Source organism: Brassica napus, chromosome C8 (assembly GCF_020379485.1).
Source record: "Brassica napus cultivar Da-Ae chromosome C8, Da-Ae, whole genome shotgun sequence".
NCBI lineage: Eukaryota > Viridiplantae > Streptophyta > Magnoliopsida > Brassicales > Brassicaceae > Brassica > Brassica napus.
Window position 1 is genome coordinate 28,780,535 of NC_063451.1, and position 17,539 is coordinate 28,798,073.

General features: G+C 35.6%; 3 protein-coding genes and 1 non-coding gene across 4 annotated transcripts; all 4 read left to right on the forward strand.

Moving 5' to 3' along the window:
• The first annotated feature begins 35 nt into the window (after positions 1–35).
• On the forward strand, positions 36–2,329 carry LOC106358579 (protein phosphatase 2C 7). Its single transcript, XM_013798401.3, has 3 exons — positions 36–321; positions 441–1,469; positions 1,551–2,329. Exons 2-3 carry the CDS (start codon positions 498–500, stop codon positions 1,989–1,991), a joined length of 1,413 nt encoding a protein of 470 aa, XP_013653855.1. The 5' UTR covers positions 36–321; positions 441–497; the 3' UTR covers positions 1,992–2,329.
• A 356-nt stretch (positions 2,330–2,685) lies between these two features.
• Positions 2,686–2,767, forward strand: TRNAS-AGA. Its single transcript has one exon. It is a non-coding gene; the product is annotated as a tRNA-Ser (tRNA).
• Positions 2,768–3,448: 681 nt separating this feature from the next.
• Positions 3,449–9,029, forward strand: LOC106355400 (putative disease resistance protein At4g11170). The gene is made up of 5 exons (XM_048766905.1): positions 3,449–3,909; positions 5,643–6,732; positions 7,327–7,638; positions 7,737–8,891; positions 8,973–9,029. Exons 1-5 carry the CDS (start codon positions 3,449–3,451, stop codon positions 9,027–9,029), a joined length of 3,075 nt encoding a protein of 1,024 aa, XP_048622862.1.
• Positions 9,030–10,699: 1,670 nt separating this feature from the next.
• LOC125591717 (NDR1/HIN1-like protein 13) lies at positions 10,700–12,206 on the forward strand. The gene has a single exon (XM_048766431.1). It carries the CDS (start codon positions 11,244–11,246, stop codon positions 12,021–12,023), a length of 780 nt encoding a protein of 259 aa, XP_048622388.1. The 5' UTR covers positions 10,700–11,243; the 3' UTR covers positions 12,024–12,206.
• Positions 12,207–17,539: the final 5,333 nt, after the last annotated feature.

Consider the following 17,539-nt stretch of genomic DNA (forward strand, 5'->3'; position numbering starts at 1 on the left):
TAGGTAAACCCCATCAGATCCAGGAGAACTCATGTTTCGTTTTGGAAAGGTAAAGATAAAGGTTACGACTTTTTAGGTTTTTGTTTGTGTGGTTCAACCTGATTGAAAAAAGCCCTCTCTGTTTCACCTGATCCTCTGTTTTTGCTTTGTATAAAGTTTTGAGCTTTTGTGTCCTCTCTTGTGATCTGAAAAAAGGTTGAAACTTTGGGGGTTTCTAATTAGGGTTTGGTTGAGATATTGAGTGTCTGGTCCTTCTGATTAAATTCCCACGAGATACAGAAGATCCGTTGCATAGATCCGTCAGATCTGTTAAACCAAGAGGTACTTCTTCTTCTTGATTTGCTACTCTACTCTTTGGCTTAGTTAGTGTTCGCTGTGGAGTGTGGATAGCTTAATTGGATGTTGTAGTATCGCTGAAGTCATCAGACCATGACTTGTAGAAGAAGACAATGAAGATTGTTTTGCCCAGTTAACGTGTGGACGCAGCATAGGAACTTATGGAAGAGATTTCACCAGCAGTTGCACTAACTTTGAGTCTAGCCAACACGATGTGTGACTCTGGAATCTCATCCACGTTAGATATCACCGAGCTAGATAACGTTACCGATGCAGTTAACATGCTGTGTGATCAGAACGGTGAGGTTGAGTATACTATGGAAGAAGATGTTTCAGAAGAACCAGAAGAGAAGGCTTCATCTCAATCCAAAACCTTGTCTTCTGATTACGCCCTAACAGTCCAAGAATCAGAATCAGAAGAAGATGTATTACTATCTGATGCTACTACCATCACAGCAGAAGTCCTTATCACGAGTCTGAACATGGAGGAGGTGGTGACAGCTTCGGAGGTAGTCATCAGCTTGCCTGAAGAGAATCATCATCACAACGTAGCAAGAGGAGGAAGCAGGAGCGTCTACGAGCTAGACTGCATACCTCTTTGGGGCACTGTTTCAATCCGCGGCGAAAGATCAGAGATGGAAGATGCTGTTAGAGCGTTACCACGTTTTCTCAAAATACCGATTAAAATGCTTATGGGAGGATATCAAGAAGGGATGAGTCCAAGCCTCACACACCTCACTAGTCACTTCTTCGGTGTATACGATGGCCACGGAGGCCTACAGGTTGCTGACTATTGTCATGATAGAATCCATTTTGCTTTGGCTGAAGAGATCGAATGGATTAAAGAGGAGCTCTGCGAGAGGGACACTTGGGAAGGGAGGCTTCAGGTGCAGTGGGAGAAAGTGTTTTTCGACTGTTTCTTGAAGGTTGATGATGAGGTTAAAGGGAAGATCAACAGACCTGTCGTTGGTGCTTATGAGATGGTTCTTGAAGCTGTTTCCCCTGAGACCGTTGGTTCAACCGCTGTGGTTGCTTTGGTTTGCTCGTCGCATATAATAGTGTCGAACTGTGGTGACTCGAGAGCGGTTTTGCTACGTGGCAAAGAGTCTATGCCTTTATCAGTTGATCACAAAGTAAAGAATCCTCTTCAGAAGTGTTTTGATTTTAACAATGAGCTTGAGAATGTTTCTTACTTGTTACTATCTTTGTTGCAGCCAGATAGAGAGGACGAGTATGCAAGGATAGAGAGAGCTGGAGGAAAAGTTATTCAGTGGCAAGGCGCTCGTGTTTCTGGCGTTCTCGCCATGTCCAGGTCCATTGGTGATCAATATCTGGAGCCATATGTGATACCAGAGCCCGAAGTGACGTTTATGCCACGGGCAAGAGAAGACGAGTGTTTGATATTAGCCAGCGATGGGCTTTGGGACGTGATGAGTAACCAAGATGCTTGCGAGTTTGCGAGGAGACGGATCTTGTGGTGGCATAGAAAGAATGGAGCTTTGCCTTTAGCTGAGAGAGGTGTAGGGGAAGACCAGGCGTGCCAAGCCGCTGCTGATTATCTCTCGAAGCTCGCTCTTCAGAAGGGAAGCAGGGATAATATCTCGGTCATTGTGGTTGACCTGAAAGCTCAAAGAAAGTTGAAGATCAGGGCTTGAAACAGTGTACACTCGAGCTCTTACAGTACTATATTTTTTTTAGTATTTTTTAATGTCACAAGTTTACGTAAAAATAAGAAGTTGATGATGATGCATAGCGAAAAGTCCATTCCTTTTACACGTGGACTTGGATGTGTAGTTATGTATAAGAAACAGAAGCGAAATGTGTTTTTTTTTTTCCTTTTATTTTGGGTTCTTTATAAAATGTGGATGGATATGTTGTGTGATATTGGAGATGTGGCTCAAGGAAAATGTAATTGATGTTTGTCATATCAGCCTTGATACTTTTCTGTAATTCATCTTCTTCTATGTATGTATAATATTTATAGTATCGTATTTTTCTTGTTGTACAGGAAGTATCAAACTGTTAAACTAGGATGCTATATAAACAGATTTATAAAACAAACAGTGGGGCTTATAGTGAGAGATGGTGGGTACTTGTATCGTTTAACTGGTGGGATAGTGTGGTGTATTGTCTCAAACAAGGTGTTGAGTCAAAGTAAGGATCTTGAGCTGCTTCTGTGCTGGTGCTGCATGGACAGGAACAAACCGTCGGCTGGTGATAACCACCCACATACTTCTTCTTGTGTTCCTTAATGCCTACAATAACGACCGCGTTGTCATTCAAACCTGAAGATTAGTGTTCTAATCACAACGATGAACTATATACTTCTGATGGTTAAAAAGGTCATAAGTGGGCGTGCCGGAGTGGTTATCGGGCATGACTAGAAATCATGTGGGCTTTGCCCGCGCAGGTTCGAATCCTGCCGCTCACGTTTTCTAATTTTTAGTTTCATCTCGTCTTTAATTTTTCAGTTAATCATCTTTTTAGTAAATTATTTCTACTTATGGTCTCGGATCATTCCATATATTTCTTTTTAGCATGTGCAAGATGTACATGTGATTATCTATCATAAGCATGTGTGAGGATGTGAGGCTAAACGAACTCTCATCTATGAAGGAGAGGAACACAAACTTTTACGAAGGAATCATTGACTTCTCCTTTCCTTCGTTTTTGTTTGGGTCAATACTCAATACATAAGCATTTAAATGCCAAGTTTGCGAGCATTGCACGTTACACAGTTTACTTGATGTCATAGATTAGTGGTAAACTTAAAACACACGCACATGGAGATATTCCCTTAATAATTCAACATTTCATATTTTATTTTATCTGTCACGACTTAAATTTATATCTAACTATGAAAAAACTAATTATTAAAAGAAAATTGTTATAGATTATTTTTAAACTTATCTTTGCTAAACGCTGGTTAGAAACTAATAATTGGGTATTTTTTTAATAGATATTTTTTGTAAGAAATCTCATTTCTAATTTGAGAGGTCCAAACTCACAATATAAAAATGATTTAAGTCCGTTGAGAATACGTTGACTTTGAAGAGTTTTAAGGTGGTGTTTTCCCTAAACTTTTTCGTTCCAAAAGAGCGAGAGTGATCAAATGTCGTCGTGGTGCGGTCCTTCACGTCGTCAAGTCAAATACGATGTCTTCCTCAGTTTCCGAGGTGGAGACACACGTAAAAACATCATTAGCCATTTGCACAAAGAACTTGTGAGACAAGGAATACGTACATTCAAAGACGACGAAACGCTCGAAACAGGAGACCGTTTCCCTGAAAGACTCCGTGAAGCCATCAACACGTCGAGGTTCGCCATTGTGGTTATCTCGAAGAACTACGCTACTTCGAGATGGTGCTTGGAAGAGCTTCGAATGATAATGAAGCTTCAACGGGAGAAAAAGATTGCTGTGATTCCTGTTTTCTATGAAGTGGATATCTCTGACGTTAGAAATCATCGAAGTGGTTTTGGTTTAGTACAACATCACAAAGATCCCAAGATTCCATTCTGGAAAGATGCGCTTAGGGGAATCGCAAACACACAAGCCACCGAGTCAAGAAAATGGTAAGTTTAATTTTTTACTGTGCTGGGGAATGGGTTAAACCCACTCCGGTTAATCCGTTCTACTACGGGTTTGGATGATTTTTTTTATTCAAAAAAATCAGATTTAGCTATAGTGCCCATGCATAGATGCATGCATCTAATTGGGAGTTACCTCTGGAATCTGAAAAGCCACGATTTATCTTTAAAAAATCAAATTATCTCTAAACTTCACTGACTGCAACGTCAGATCTTGACATGTGTGGAGCTAATCTTGTATTACTGAGGTTCCGAATGGTAAAAGCAGTTTAAGCAGGACAGATCAAGTGGATCATGCAGATCAAGCAGGACAAGTGCAGATCAAGCGGATCATGCAGGAGAGATGCAGATCAAGCAAGACAGATTACTTTTGAAGTTATGAATGGCAAAAGCAGTTAAAAATGTAGATCATATATTTAAACAATAAAAATTACACCAAAATATCAACATATAATATAAATAATACATAACAAAGATAAATGTATTTATTGAAAAATATTTAGATTTTCCCATAACATATCTGCAATATTAAACTAGTGTTTTGAAAACCGGATCGGCTGATCGAACTGGTCCAACCGTGACTCAGTGAAAAAGCCGAGTCTGGTTCGGTTTAAAACGTGGATTTCAGAAGAAACAAGTAAAACCGGCTAAAAACCGATAAAACCAGCGAACATGTTCAATTTCAAAACCTTGTTTTAAAAAATCAACATAGAATTAATGTGCTTTCAATTATTATTAAATTTAATATTTAATAGTTGATGTTTAACTATCACTATTTAACTAATTTTCTCTTTAATTTTATTTTCTTAAGAAAGAATGTAAAAAATTCCTTTTTGGTTCTCATATACTATTCTTATTTTGTTATATTCATAAAATTTAAGACTTCAATTGTAAGAATACATAAATATGGTAATTTGAACCGTTAATTATTTTGTTTTTATCAATTTCAATTTACATAATATTTTCTTGTTTATTATATAGCTAGATTTATACTTATTGTATATATATATATATATATATATATAATTTAAAAAACATAAAAAATCCGGTTGATGATTATATATTTAAAAATATCTAATACATATATTCCATGTAATGTATGTGGTTTCTACGAAAGCTTCGTTGTTATTAAACTATGTGGTTCTAAATTTGAAGCCTCATAAATATTAGTCATTTTTTACATTCATATATTTTAGATAAAACAATAAAAACATTAATTTGTAGAAAAATCTACTATATGTTGACAAGAAAAAAAAAGAATTAAATCTACTGTATTTGTATTTGATAAGTGAAATTACCTAATAATGAGAAATAAGAGAGAAAAGTATAATAGTTTTTTAAAATTTAATTTGTAGAAAAATCTTTTATTGGTTAGAAGAGAGAGACAATGGATGAACCTCTTTAGAAAGTGGGTGTTTAGAAAATGAGGCAGGAGAACTGCCTTTTGCACAAAAAGACAAAAAAAAAAATCAAATATGCAGATGTCCTACCTTTTACTTTTAGAAACAGAAAAACAGTGAATGAGGATTTAAAAGCAGTTTTCCTGCAACACATATGATCTGTCCTTGTCCTGGGGTCTTTTTTTTTATCTTTTCTTGGGGGCTCTTTAGTACCTATTTGCTTCTTAGCAAAATGTCATACAAGTTAATTGTATCTTTTGAACATCACAAAGTAATGAAATTCACGTACTTAATTGTTTTTTTTACTAATTTTGTTAGCAAGGACGATGCCACGTTGGTTGAGGGAGTTGTTGAACTTCTTTCAGACAAGTTGTTGTCTATGTTGCCAATGGACCTCGGGGATATGGTTGGTATGGAAGCTGACATGGACCAAATCGAACATCTCTTGGACATGTCCTTTAGGACCAATGAGGTTCGCATGGTAGGAATCTGGGGAATGGCAGGCATTGGCAAAACTGCCATAGCCAAGAATCTTTATCAAAAACATAAACACCATTTCAAGATTCATCATTGTTTCATGGAAAAGGTTTCTTCTCTGAAAGCAAAGAGTCCCTTAGATCTACAGAAATGGCTTCTTTCAGATATTCTTCGGAAAAAAGATCTCAAGGCACTGAACCTTGGCCAGGGAGCTCCTTGTATCAAGTCAAGGCTCGTAAACCTAAAATCCCTCATTGTTATTGATGATGTGGACGATGTGAAACAGCTGGATGCCTTGGCAAAAGAGGCTAGTTGGTTTGGACCAGGGACACGAATCATCATAACAACACGAGACAAGAGCTTGCTCAACTCCTCCTCCTGTGCCGTGTACAAAGTTGAGTATCTGAAGGATGATAAGGCACTCCAGATCTTTCAGCGGTTTGCTTTTCAAGGAGCAGAACCTCCTATTGCCTACAATGATCTTTCTATAAGTATCTCTCAGCTTGCTCAAGGTCTTCCTTCTGCCCTTGAGGATTTCGGCACTTATCTCCGCGGCAAGTCCCTAGTGGAGTGGCGAGATGCTTTGAAATCGTTTCGGGAAGCTCCTCTCGAGAAAACCATGGTGGACTTGAAAAGTAGCTACGATGGTTTAGATGAACTCGGTAAGGCGGCTTTTCTTCATGTGGCATGCCTTTTCAATGGAGAACCTGTCCGGCGAGTCAGGAAACTTATTGGTCAAGGTAAAGCCGGAATGAGAGTTTTAAAGGAAAAGTCTCTCATCAAGGTGTCTTCTGATAGGCGTATAACTATGCACCGTTTGCTGGAGCAAATGGGGAAACATATTGTGCGTCAAGAGTCAAACAACAACCCTTCTCAGCAACGTATCTTGTGGCACCATGACGACATCCTTCGAGTACTTGATACCAATACAGTAAGTTACACGCAATGTACTTATTTTTTTGGTTTCCTTTTGGTTGGCTAGGCTCTGCCACCATTCCTTAGCTGAAGCAAAGATAACACGATATAACTAAGATCAATGTTTTTTAAATTCGTTGAGATCTTTATAGATCTATCGAAAACAAAAAACAAAGAGAAAATTCTTTAACTTTTATTACTCAAATATAAACTGAATACAAATTCAATCCTAATCGACTGTAAAATAATAAAGACAGTTATCTAATTAACTAATAAAATAAATAATATTTTTTCTGTTCATTAAAGTTACATATTCTAGAGAAAAGTTTTGTTTCAAAAAGATCCATTTTTTATATTTTCAATGTATGTTTTATTAACAAATTGCAAACTTCAAAAAACTTAATTGCACTAATTGAATTTTTATTGGCTTAAAATTATAGAAAAAAGATAAACACAAAAATATATGCAAATTTAATGTGTTTTATTAAAACGTGTGAAAAATCTAGAATATGTAACTTTAAGGAACGGAGGGAGTAAATATTTAAAAATATATCAAATATTTATCTGCATCATCTTCTTAAAATAAACGTCACTATCTATTTTATGTCAGAGTAAGCACTTAATTGAAGGAGTGGTGCTAGATGTTTGTGAATTGCGCGCTGGAGTTCACATCAACTGGGATGATTTCAAGCCGATGTATAATCTGAGGTTTCTTAAGATATATATCTCTAACCAATCAGGAGTTTTACAACCATGGAAGGAATATATGACTCTAGAGAACAATTTCAGTGTACATAAGCTTAGGTTTCTACATTGGGATGCATATCCTTTTACAACCTTGCCTACCAGTATCAGTCCAGATTGTCTTGTTGAACTAAAGCTGTGTTACAGCAAGCTCAAGACCCTTTGGCGTGGAACACCGGTATGTATATATGCTTTACTTTTCAAGTCCCTTCATATATTTTTTTTTTGCTTTCTTGTAATAACAACATTTCTCTGTTTGTATCTCATACTTTTCAGAAACTTGTGAAACTGATGAAACTAGATTTGACCGGATCTAAGGATCTAACAAAACTTCCAAATCTCAAGGAAGCAAAGTCTCTAGAGGAGTTGATACTGAAAGGTTGCAGCTCCTTGGAACGGATTCCACACTCCATATGCAAACTATCTAGACTCCAGAAAGTTGATTTGTCCAACTGTGATAGGCTGGAAAAGCTGAACATCAGTATATCGGATTCTAAAGATAATGGCTTTGAAGACACAAGCACGTGCCTTAGATCAGTCTTCATGTTTTTCTTTGGCACAGAGCCGTTTGTGGGAAATAAACTGGGGTGCTCTCTTACAGACCCATCAATCAGAGGCAACTTACAAATCTACTTGAAGCTTCTTGAAGGATCTGCAGATCATCTATCTTTTGTTTCTGAGAACCACGTCTGTCATGACGTGGACCTCAAGTCACCTCCCTACGGTTTTAAATCACTGGACATCATGCGGTGTAAGTGGGTTGAGAAGGGTAGTGAGTCCAAATGTAATAGCTTCTCAGGGTTTCCTTGGTTACAGGAGTTAAATCTCATCAACCTAAACATCAAGAAGATCCCAGATGACATTGACCAGATGCACGTCCTGGAGAAGTTGGACCTCAGTGGGAATCTCTTTGAGAAGTTACCTACGACGATGAGTCATCTCACCAAGTTGAAACATTTGACGCTTTCCAACTGCCGCAGCCTTGAAGGACTGCCAGAACTATCTCAGGTTGAGAGTCTAACACTTTCTGACTGTACCAACCTCCGAACTCTGGTGAAGAAACATCAAGGAACAACATACAGTCTGCTTGAGCTTTGGCTTGACAACTGCAAGAAAATCGAGTCATTACCAAATGAGCTTAAGCATTTCACCAAGCTGACATGTTTAGATCTCAGCAGACACGATTTCAAGACAATATCGTCAAAGATGGTGGGCGAGCTAACCTCATTGGTAACTCTCAGTCTCAATTACTGCAACAACCTTGTATCACTGTCAGGGCTTCCACTAAGTCTCAAGTGTTTAAATGCACATGGCTGCAAGTCTTTAAAAACTTATTCCCTTCAGGCCGCGCATTCAGATCTTAGCCCTTGCCCCAATGGGAAGGACTATAGTTCATTCACTAGGTTTCCAGCTGGAAGACGCAGTAAAGAGGTAAACAAAATTTCTGCAATCTATTCTCTCTATATAGTATATGCAATTAAGAGTTTAATCTCCTTTTTCTTTAGGTGCCAGTATGTGCTTGTCCCTGCTTCCAGGAAACAGCAACACGTCGTAAGGTCAAACATGTGACTTGTAGTCACATATCAATCTTCTTGAGGTGTTTAAAGTCATGGTTGTGGGATTTCTTCCTGTGTATATTGGCTGTGGCTGTCGGCATTTTTCTTGCGGTGATAACCGATCATGTCATCGCAACTACATTATTAATGACTATTTTTATGTATCTGAGGTTGTAAGAAAACTACATTATAGATGTGTAAGTGTTTCATTAACATTTTATTTTCAATTGCTGAACCAACAGAGCTATTGAACGATTCATTTCATTGGTTTCTACACTTATAACTTGGGAAGAGTAGCAACAATTATGTTAACCAAGGTGATCCGACATGAGTTGTGCAAGGCTACAACTCTTTAGGCAATCTCTCTGATTGCTTGCAGGGGAAGAAATTAACCAATGAACATGTAGAGCTTTCTCTTACACTGAACCGTGTTGTGTATTGTTATTAATGTAATGAAGAAGCCTAATTTCAGGAAAATGAAACTGTGACCGTTGATTTTGGACCGAGGACCTTTATTAGTTATGGACTAGTTGGTTACCACCTCGACCACGCTCCACCACCGGCTTCACGCGGCTTGTCCTAATCTACTATATGTTTTTGTTGCTTACACACCTTTTCGTTGAAACGCACATTATTCTATGTACTAATCATTAAAAGTCAAACCAACCTACGGCATTCAAGTATTCTTACGTGGAAATGCAGTGACAAATGCTAGTTTTCTCTAGTGTGTAAAACAGTCGTGGGCTTTCGGGTAACCGTCGACGTTCGGATCGGATTATTCGGATTTCGGTTCTCTTTTATAACACTTCCTAAGTTCCATTCTAGTAAATTTGCAAGTACGGGTCGGGTTAGGATATAACACATCGGGTTCGGATCGGTTTTGTATCACATTATAGAACCCATAAAGTAATCATATATCATTCGGATTCGGGTTATATCGGATCGGTTCGGATATACCCGAAATAAAACCTAAAATTAAAAGTATAACATAAGAAATATATAATTTATATATAATTAAATATTTAATATAGTTATTTAAATTTTAAATACTTATCGTTAGATAACATATCAAAATAAATATGAAATTGAATATTTGAAGTATATATTCATGTTTCATATAATTATATACATATTATTATGGACATTCGGATAGGTTTCTTCGGATATTTTTCGGATTTTTCGGTTTTTTCGGTTTTTCGGGTTACCCGTTCGGGTTTGGTTAATAACACTTCGGGTTCGGATATGTTTTGTACCACCTTACAAGACCATTCGGATATTTTTTACCTTTCGGACCGGATACGGATCTGGTTTTTCGGTTCGGATTTTGGATTACGGATATTATGCTCAGGCCTAGTGTAAAGTATGAAATAAAAATAATTTATGTATTAAAGGAATTCGTTTTTTTCGTCATGTATTTCATGTCTAAATAAATCCAGTTGTATAAATTCAATAAACAGTCTTCTTAGCGTTGCTTGATTAATATGAATTTGCTTGTTTTAGATCAGATTTAAAATGGAAAGGGACTAAGCATCTATTATTTTTATTTCAAAGGGACTTTCATATATCTTTGCTTCAGTACAAAGGAAATTATGTTTGGTGTTCGATTTCACGTCTCAACTCAAAACTACATAAGTTTCAAAAAAAAAAAAAAAAAACTCAAAACTACATATGTCAATTATTATTATTCTGATTAAATCATATCTCATTTTTTTACTATTTTTCTAAACAAATTACATCTTTTAGTCAATTGGAAAATGTATGTACTAACATTTTAGGTAATAAAATTTTAAAACGAATCATAAAATATAATTATTCACACTTTGTTTTATAGTTCTGGTTACAACAATATTTTATCATAATTAATAACTAGTAGGAGTTTTCTTCTGCGAAAATGCTTAGCAGATAACAACTGGACTCTCGTGACCTTTTTTTGCAGCGTTTATTCCTACGTCGTGATATATACGCGCTGGTGTGACGTGTGTAAGCTCTCTGTCCCGCGTTGAGCTGTCACTCTCTTTTGTCTGTCTCCGTCGCTGTTTCTTTGGCTTCCTCTCTCATTCTCCACCACCACTATCATTAAATCCTTTTTTCTCCCCACTAATCAACCGTTAAAGAGAAGCTTAAAGCTTAAACGTTCACAGTAAAATCTCTTATAAAGAAAGAAACACGCATCTCCTAAACCTTACCCTTATCGTTCCACTAATCAATATTTTCATCTCTCTCCGACATGACAGACGACAGAGTCTACCCGGCCTCTAAACCTCCCGGCGTTGCCGGAGCAACCGCCAACCCAACTTTCCCGGCGACTAAAGCTCAGCTCTACAGCGCAAACCGCCCCGCTTACCGTCCGCCAGCCCCCCGCCGCCGCACGCATAGCCGCGGATGCTGCCGTCGCTGCTGCTGCTGGACGATTTTCGTAATCATCCTCTTGATCCTTCTCCTCGCCGCCGCGTCCGCCGTCGTTTACCTAATCTACTGTCCTCAGCGTCCGAGCTTCACCGTCTCTTCCCTCAAAGTCTCCTCTCTCAACCTCACCTCCTCCACGCACCTCGCCACCGCCATATCCCTCTCCGTCGTTGCCAAGAACCCGAACAAAAACGTCGGGTTCAGCTACGACGCCGCCGACGTCACGGTCTACAGAGTCTCCCCCGGAGACGATGACGTTGTGATCGGTAAAGGCTCGATCGCGTCGTTTGTGCACGGTGAGAAGAACACGACTCTGCTTAAGTCTACGGTGGGGAGTCCTCCGGGAGATCTTGACGAGCTGTCGGCGAGTAAGCTCAAGGGAGATTTGAAGGCGAAGAGAGGAGTGGCGGTTAAGATTGTTCTTGACACGAAGGTGAAAGTGAAGATGGGAGCTGTGAAGACGCCTAAGTCAGGGATCAGGGTTACTTGTGAAGGGATTAGAGCGGTGGCTCCGACGGGGAAGAAGGCGACGACGGCTGTTACCACCGCTGCTAAGTGTAAGGTTGATCTCAGGTTCAAGGTCTGGAAATTCACTTTTTAAAACATTGGGGAAGGAAAATGAAAATCTTACATTCCATTTTTTTTGTTATATAAATCCATTGTTTCATTTCTTTTTAATTTGATTTCATATACAGTTTTTTCGATTCTGGTAAGACTTTATTTTTTTGTTTATGTAAATGAAGATATATACATTGTGTTCGGTCCAAATATTATTGTTTGTGGTGGATTTGCGAGATAGTCAAAATCGAGTCAAAATCGAGAGTATAATTAGGTAGATGACTATGATTTTGACATTATTGAGTGAATAATATTTTACCTTCTTCTAAGCTGGTTATACCCCCACTGAAAACAAGTTACCGGTCAAAACAAAAAGAAAGATGACATGAATGACTTAAGAGATAGATCACATTCACCGTGTACTGTTAACTAACGAATCAAGCAAATACATCCACGTGACATGATTTCTTACTACGTACAGGTTAACTATGCTATATAGATGTTCTATTCCATTTATAAAAGTATTATGTTTGATAGAAACAAACAAAACACCTTCATACGAAACATAACCATAAACCTTAAACTCAACCCTACATCTAAATACTAAACCCAAAACCCGAATTTCTAAACCAAAACCAAAATATTAAATCTAATTTCTAATTATAATATATTTTAAAAATAAAATAAAATAAAAATATGTAAATTTTGAACTATTATTCTATACTATCTAAAATGGAACGGAGACTATTCTTGTGCACTAATGCATTTGTGTTCTACCTTAACCCACTTCCAACAAAAATAGTATATGACACTAACCTCATCCCAACTCCTCGATAATAAACAATATAACAATCCCACCATAAACCCCTAAATACTTAACCTTAAACCATAATCACTATACCCTAAACTAAAATATAAACCCTAAACCCAAATATAAACCCTCAATCTAAATAGAATGGAATTAAATAAATAGCATAATACATTTTGGTGAAAATACGAAATGTCTACGATATCATCGAAGAAGTTAATGCTAACTCCAACCTTACCTCCTCCACCTACAAAATACTATACCCTAAACTTTAATCACTAAACGCAAATATAAATCATAAACCCAAATATTAAAAGTATGTAACGCATTACCATTATACATGAGGCATATAGAATAGAAAATTTGAAAATGTAGTTACAATCTAAAGACATCTTAACATATTTCAAATGTTGATATGGTTATGCATTCATGGAAGATGGTAATGCTTGCCACAATGTCAACCCCAACCGTACATAAACTAAACCCTACATGGAAATATAAACCCTAATCCAATGTCAATCTCAATCTTTCATAAACTAAACCCTAGCCACTAATCCCTAAACCCTACATAGAATATAAACCTTTATCCATCTCAACCTCAATTTTTCATAAATTAAACCCAAATTTCAAAATGCAAGTAACATGCATTTCTATTCTACATGAGCATATATAATAGAATAGGTAACAAACGATATAACACATTACATATATATTGTCTAAAATTTTGAAGTGTCTATGATTACATGGAATGACGTAATGCTTACACCAAATTCAGATTGATTGTAGCGAAAAGAAATAAAGATTAACGGCATTAAAAGAGGTGGAAGAGACAACATAATATGAATATCCTTCCCATTCAACATCACATTGTATTCTGTTTTATTTGATGTCATAATAAATTATGTTCTATTTACGTTCAATATATTATTTCTCTTTACAAAATCATATACAGACTAATATAAAACACATATATACATCAATACAAAACTCATATCAATAGAACATGAAACAGCAAAGAACAAGATTGAACCCTTTCTTTCAAGCATCAAATAAAATATAACTTACAAAATAGTACATTATATATTAATAAACATGATAAATAAGAGAAGAGTTGTTCCATTTCATAAAATAGTATAGAAATACTATTACTCTTCCAGCTCATCCATGACAAACCTGAATAAGACAACGAAAAAGAAGCACACGTTAGTATACAAGTTGGAAGGAAATGACAGCATATGAGATAGGCTACTAGTATATGAATTACTCTATGCTTAGGTTAAATGTTTAGTTGTGTCAATCGAAAATAGCTTATGCGAGTAAAAAAGTAACATATGCAATTAGAATTATACCATCTGAAATAATATATAACATATTATTAGAATTGTATATATATATATATATGGAAAGGAACTGATGGTCAGATGGAATGGAAAACGAATAATATATTAGTTCTGATGCGATTCTTCAGAAATAGCAGAGAATGAAATGGCACGTAACTAGTCTCTAAAACTAAGATTTTTCATTTCAAATAGCACATGTTCCATAAGATATTTCATTTCTAAGAGAACTAAACTTGTTTTATCGTAAAAGGACTTTTCATTCTAAAATGACTATCCCCCTTCGCAGTAAACAAATGAGTACGGCGAACCAAGAAAAGTTCAACCCTAAATCAATTTTTTTTGCCTTAGCTTACTAGATCGGGCATGCAACAGAAACGATGGGTTAGATTTATCAACTTAGAATAGACTATGGCCGAATCTATTCCAAATAATGGGGAAAAGCATTGAAATAATCTATGGCACAAAACAGAGAACTTACAATATTGCAACAGATCTCAACCTGATCGGCGATAAGAAGGAGATGAGGCTATGGTGGTCGTTCATGCCGATCACACTTACGAACTCTTCTCACAACCAATTTTACAAGCAGAGGTGATTTCTCCTTTGCAACGCACTTCGAGGAGTCGAAGAAACGCAGAAGAGGCCGACCGTGGCGATTGGCAGAGAAAATCAGTGGGTTAAAGGAAGGTGAGCAAACCGTCGACAGTAATCTACACTTTCTCAAAAGTTACCAAAACAAATAAAAAAGATAATGTGATGTTAATAGCGCCCCGAGTGAATTTTCTCAATTAAAGATTAAAAAAATTTAATTTTCTTTTCAGCAGGTTCTGCCGGTTGGAGTTAGGGACAAAACATCAATATTACATAAAATTGTATCAATGTATAGAAAAACTAGGGTAATTGTCTACCAACCTAATTATGGATTATTGTAGTGTCATACAACCCAATTCCCCAAAAAAAAAATGTTAAAACGCATTTAATAATATGGTGGCAGTTATGCGTGTGAGGTTGGTTGACCACTAGTACTGCAAGTGCTTTGGTCAGTTAATCTATAACTAGATAATTAAGCTAGCGACCTTTTTTTGTGTGTTGGATGTATCAATTAATTAAGCTACCATGTGGATGTGGTACATATCCTAAGAACCTATGAATTATTATGAATGTTACGTACATATTAATCTCATGGTTTGCTGCATGCTGCCAAATGACAAAGTCTTCGGGTATTGTAATTTATTAACGAAAAAAAAATTATTAACGAAGTTTGGGTTCGAATTTGCGTCGGCTTAAGGAGTATAGAAGGTGTCGGTGAAATGTTTATAATATCATTTCGACTCAACTTAAACAAGAAAAAGTAAAGTCATAAATGATTCAAAATCAGGTGTCATGTATTATCAACGACAAAAGGAAGATTAGGTGTTATGGTGTTACAGGGCCGGCTCAAGGTATTATCGGGCCCTCGGGCAAAAAAATATTTTAGTTTTTTCTTTATATGCATATGTGGATAACTTAAAATTTTTGAACCCCTATACTTAGTTATTTTTAAAATTTTGGGCTCCTCTTTAATACTATTTTTGTTAAAAACTGTTTTGGCCCCAGGGCCCACGCCCCCTTGCCCCGTGCCCTAAGCCGGCCCTGATGGTGTAAAACGATGACTTACATTACATGTGATGGAATGTGTTCCATTTCCACAATTAATATAAAAAATATTCTTATTTGGTTGATTTAATCGGTTAACAATACACCACTCCAAAGTTTTCATCTAAATTAATCTCAACTCAAATATAATTGTATGCACTGGATTCTGATCCACGTTTAGAAAACGCGGATTTATTTTTGAAATTAAATAAATTATTTTTATATAATTTTATATAAGATAATGTATAGGTTTTGGGTACATTTAGCCGAACGCATTAAACTGTACCAAATTTGAAAAACAACCCAAAATTAAGATGAATTTCATAAATAACCGAACATATCTTATATATTTGGAACAGAAAAATAGAAACCAAACTAAAGACTAAATGAGTACTTAAATTTATACCATTAATAAAAACTATATGTGGTAATGATCACGTCATGTGTAAGCATATTTGAATAATCTGTCATATATTCATGGGGATTTATTGTTAGAGTAATTATATAATAGATTATTGAAAAATAATAAATGAGTTAATTTAAATTATGTAAAATATTTATATAGTTAGAAAAATATAAGGTAAGACCAAATAAATAGCTAAGTCTAATGAAATGGTCCAACAACCTTGTTTAAATAGATTTTTTAGGACTTTTTCCCTTTTAATAGTATAAACTAGATTTTGACCCGCGCTTAGAAAGCGCTGATTTATTGGATTATATTATAATACAAAGTCTTATTATATAGAAAAATATAATCTTTAACAGTTATATAATCTATAAATTATTTTATTTGATATTTTATATGTACACTTTTACGTAAAAGTTTCTTTTAGATATGAGAATTATATCCGGATCAAAATAAAAAACGAACCGATCCAAAAATATAGGTTTAGTTCAGGTCGAGAGAAGATAACCTATTGATTTTTTTTAGACCCGCATGTCTTTGTTTGAGTCTGGGTCCTACTCTAGACCCGATCATAAATATGTTGTGTTTATTAGGTATATTTGGATATTTCGAATATGTTTCTGGTATTATGGATATTTTTCTAAGTTTTTGGTTTACGATTATAGTTTTTGATTTCAGGTAAATTTTCAAATTATTAAAAATTTGTTATTTGAATAAAATTTTGGGTATTTTTCAGTTCATCATGTCAAATTTTGAATTTTTAGGTATTTGAATTTTTTGGGTATTTGTTTGGAGTTTCAAGTATATTATTGTACAAAAACATGGTTGATGAAATATTTTTCTTAGAAAAGGTATTATTAGGAATAATATTAGGATATGTTAAAATATTTAAAATATTGTATGGTTAGAATGATTAATGGTATCACCAAAAAAATAATAAATAGTTATACATGACTCCAAAAACTTTATATATTAGATTTTTAGAAACTTCTTCCCTTTTAATAATTTTTATTCATTTTTAAGTGAAAAGTATATAAAAGTAAAATATCTAAATCAATAATTTTCAAAATCGTAAATAATCAATATTGATATCGTGAAGTCGGGTTAGCTTTAACAGAACCAATGAATTTCTACATTTTTGAAGGTAACATGAATATTCAGAAAACTCATTTTTAAATATGAGAATATCTATCAAACTATAGACGGTTGAAAGTTTAGTATATGACATGAGATTTTAGTGGAAAAGTTTATATATGATATGATTACTTTATTATAAAGGAAAGAGAAAGTTAGAATGTACACATATATGTCGTGTAACTTCTATTGCTTTAAATCATATATTATATGATAAAAGTGATAATATAAAACAT

Coding starts and splice junctions, on each gene's coding strand:
- LOC106358579 (XM_013798401.3), top strand. CDS start 498: ATGGAAGAGATTTCACCAGCAGTTGCACTAACTTTGAGTCTAGCCAAC. Junction 1,470..1,550: donor CTTTATCAGTTGATCACAAA/GTAAAGAATCCT, acceptor TCTTTGTTGCAG/CCAGATAGAGAGGACGAGTA.
- LOC106355400 (XM_048766905.1), top strand. CDS start 3,449: ATGTCGTCGTGGTGCGGTCCTTCACGTCGTCAAGTCAAATACGATGTC. Junction 7,639..7,736: donor CCCTTTGGCGTGGAACACCG/GTATGTATATAT, acceptor CATACTTTTCAG/AAACTTGTGAAACTGATGAA. Junction 8,892..8,972: donor CTGGAAGACGCAGTAAAGAG/GTAAACAAAATT, acceptor TTTAGGTGCCAG/TATGTGCTTGTCCCTGCTTC.
- LOC125591717 (XM_048766431.1), top strand. CDS start 11,244: ATGACAGACGACAGAGTCTACCCGGCCTCTAAACCTCCCGGCGTTGCC.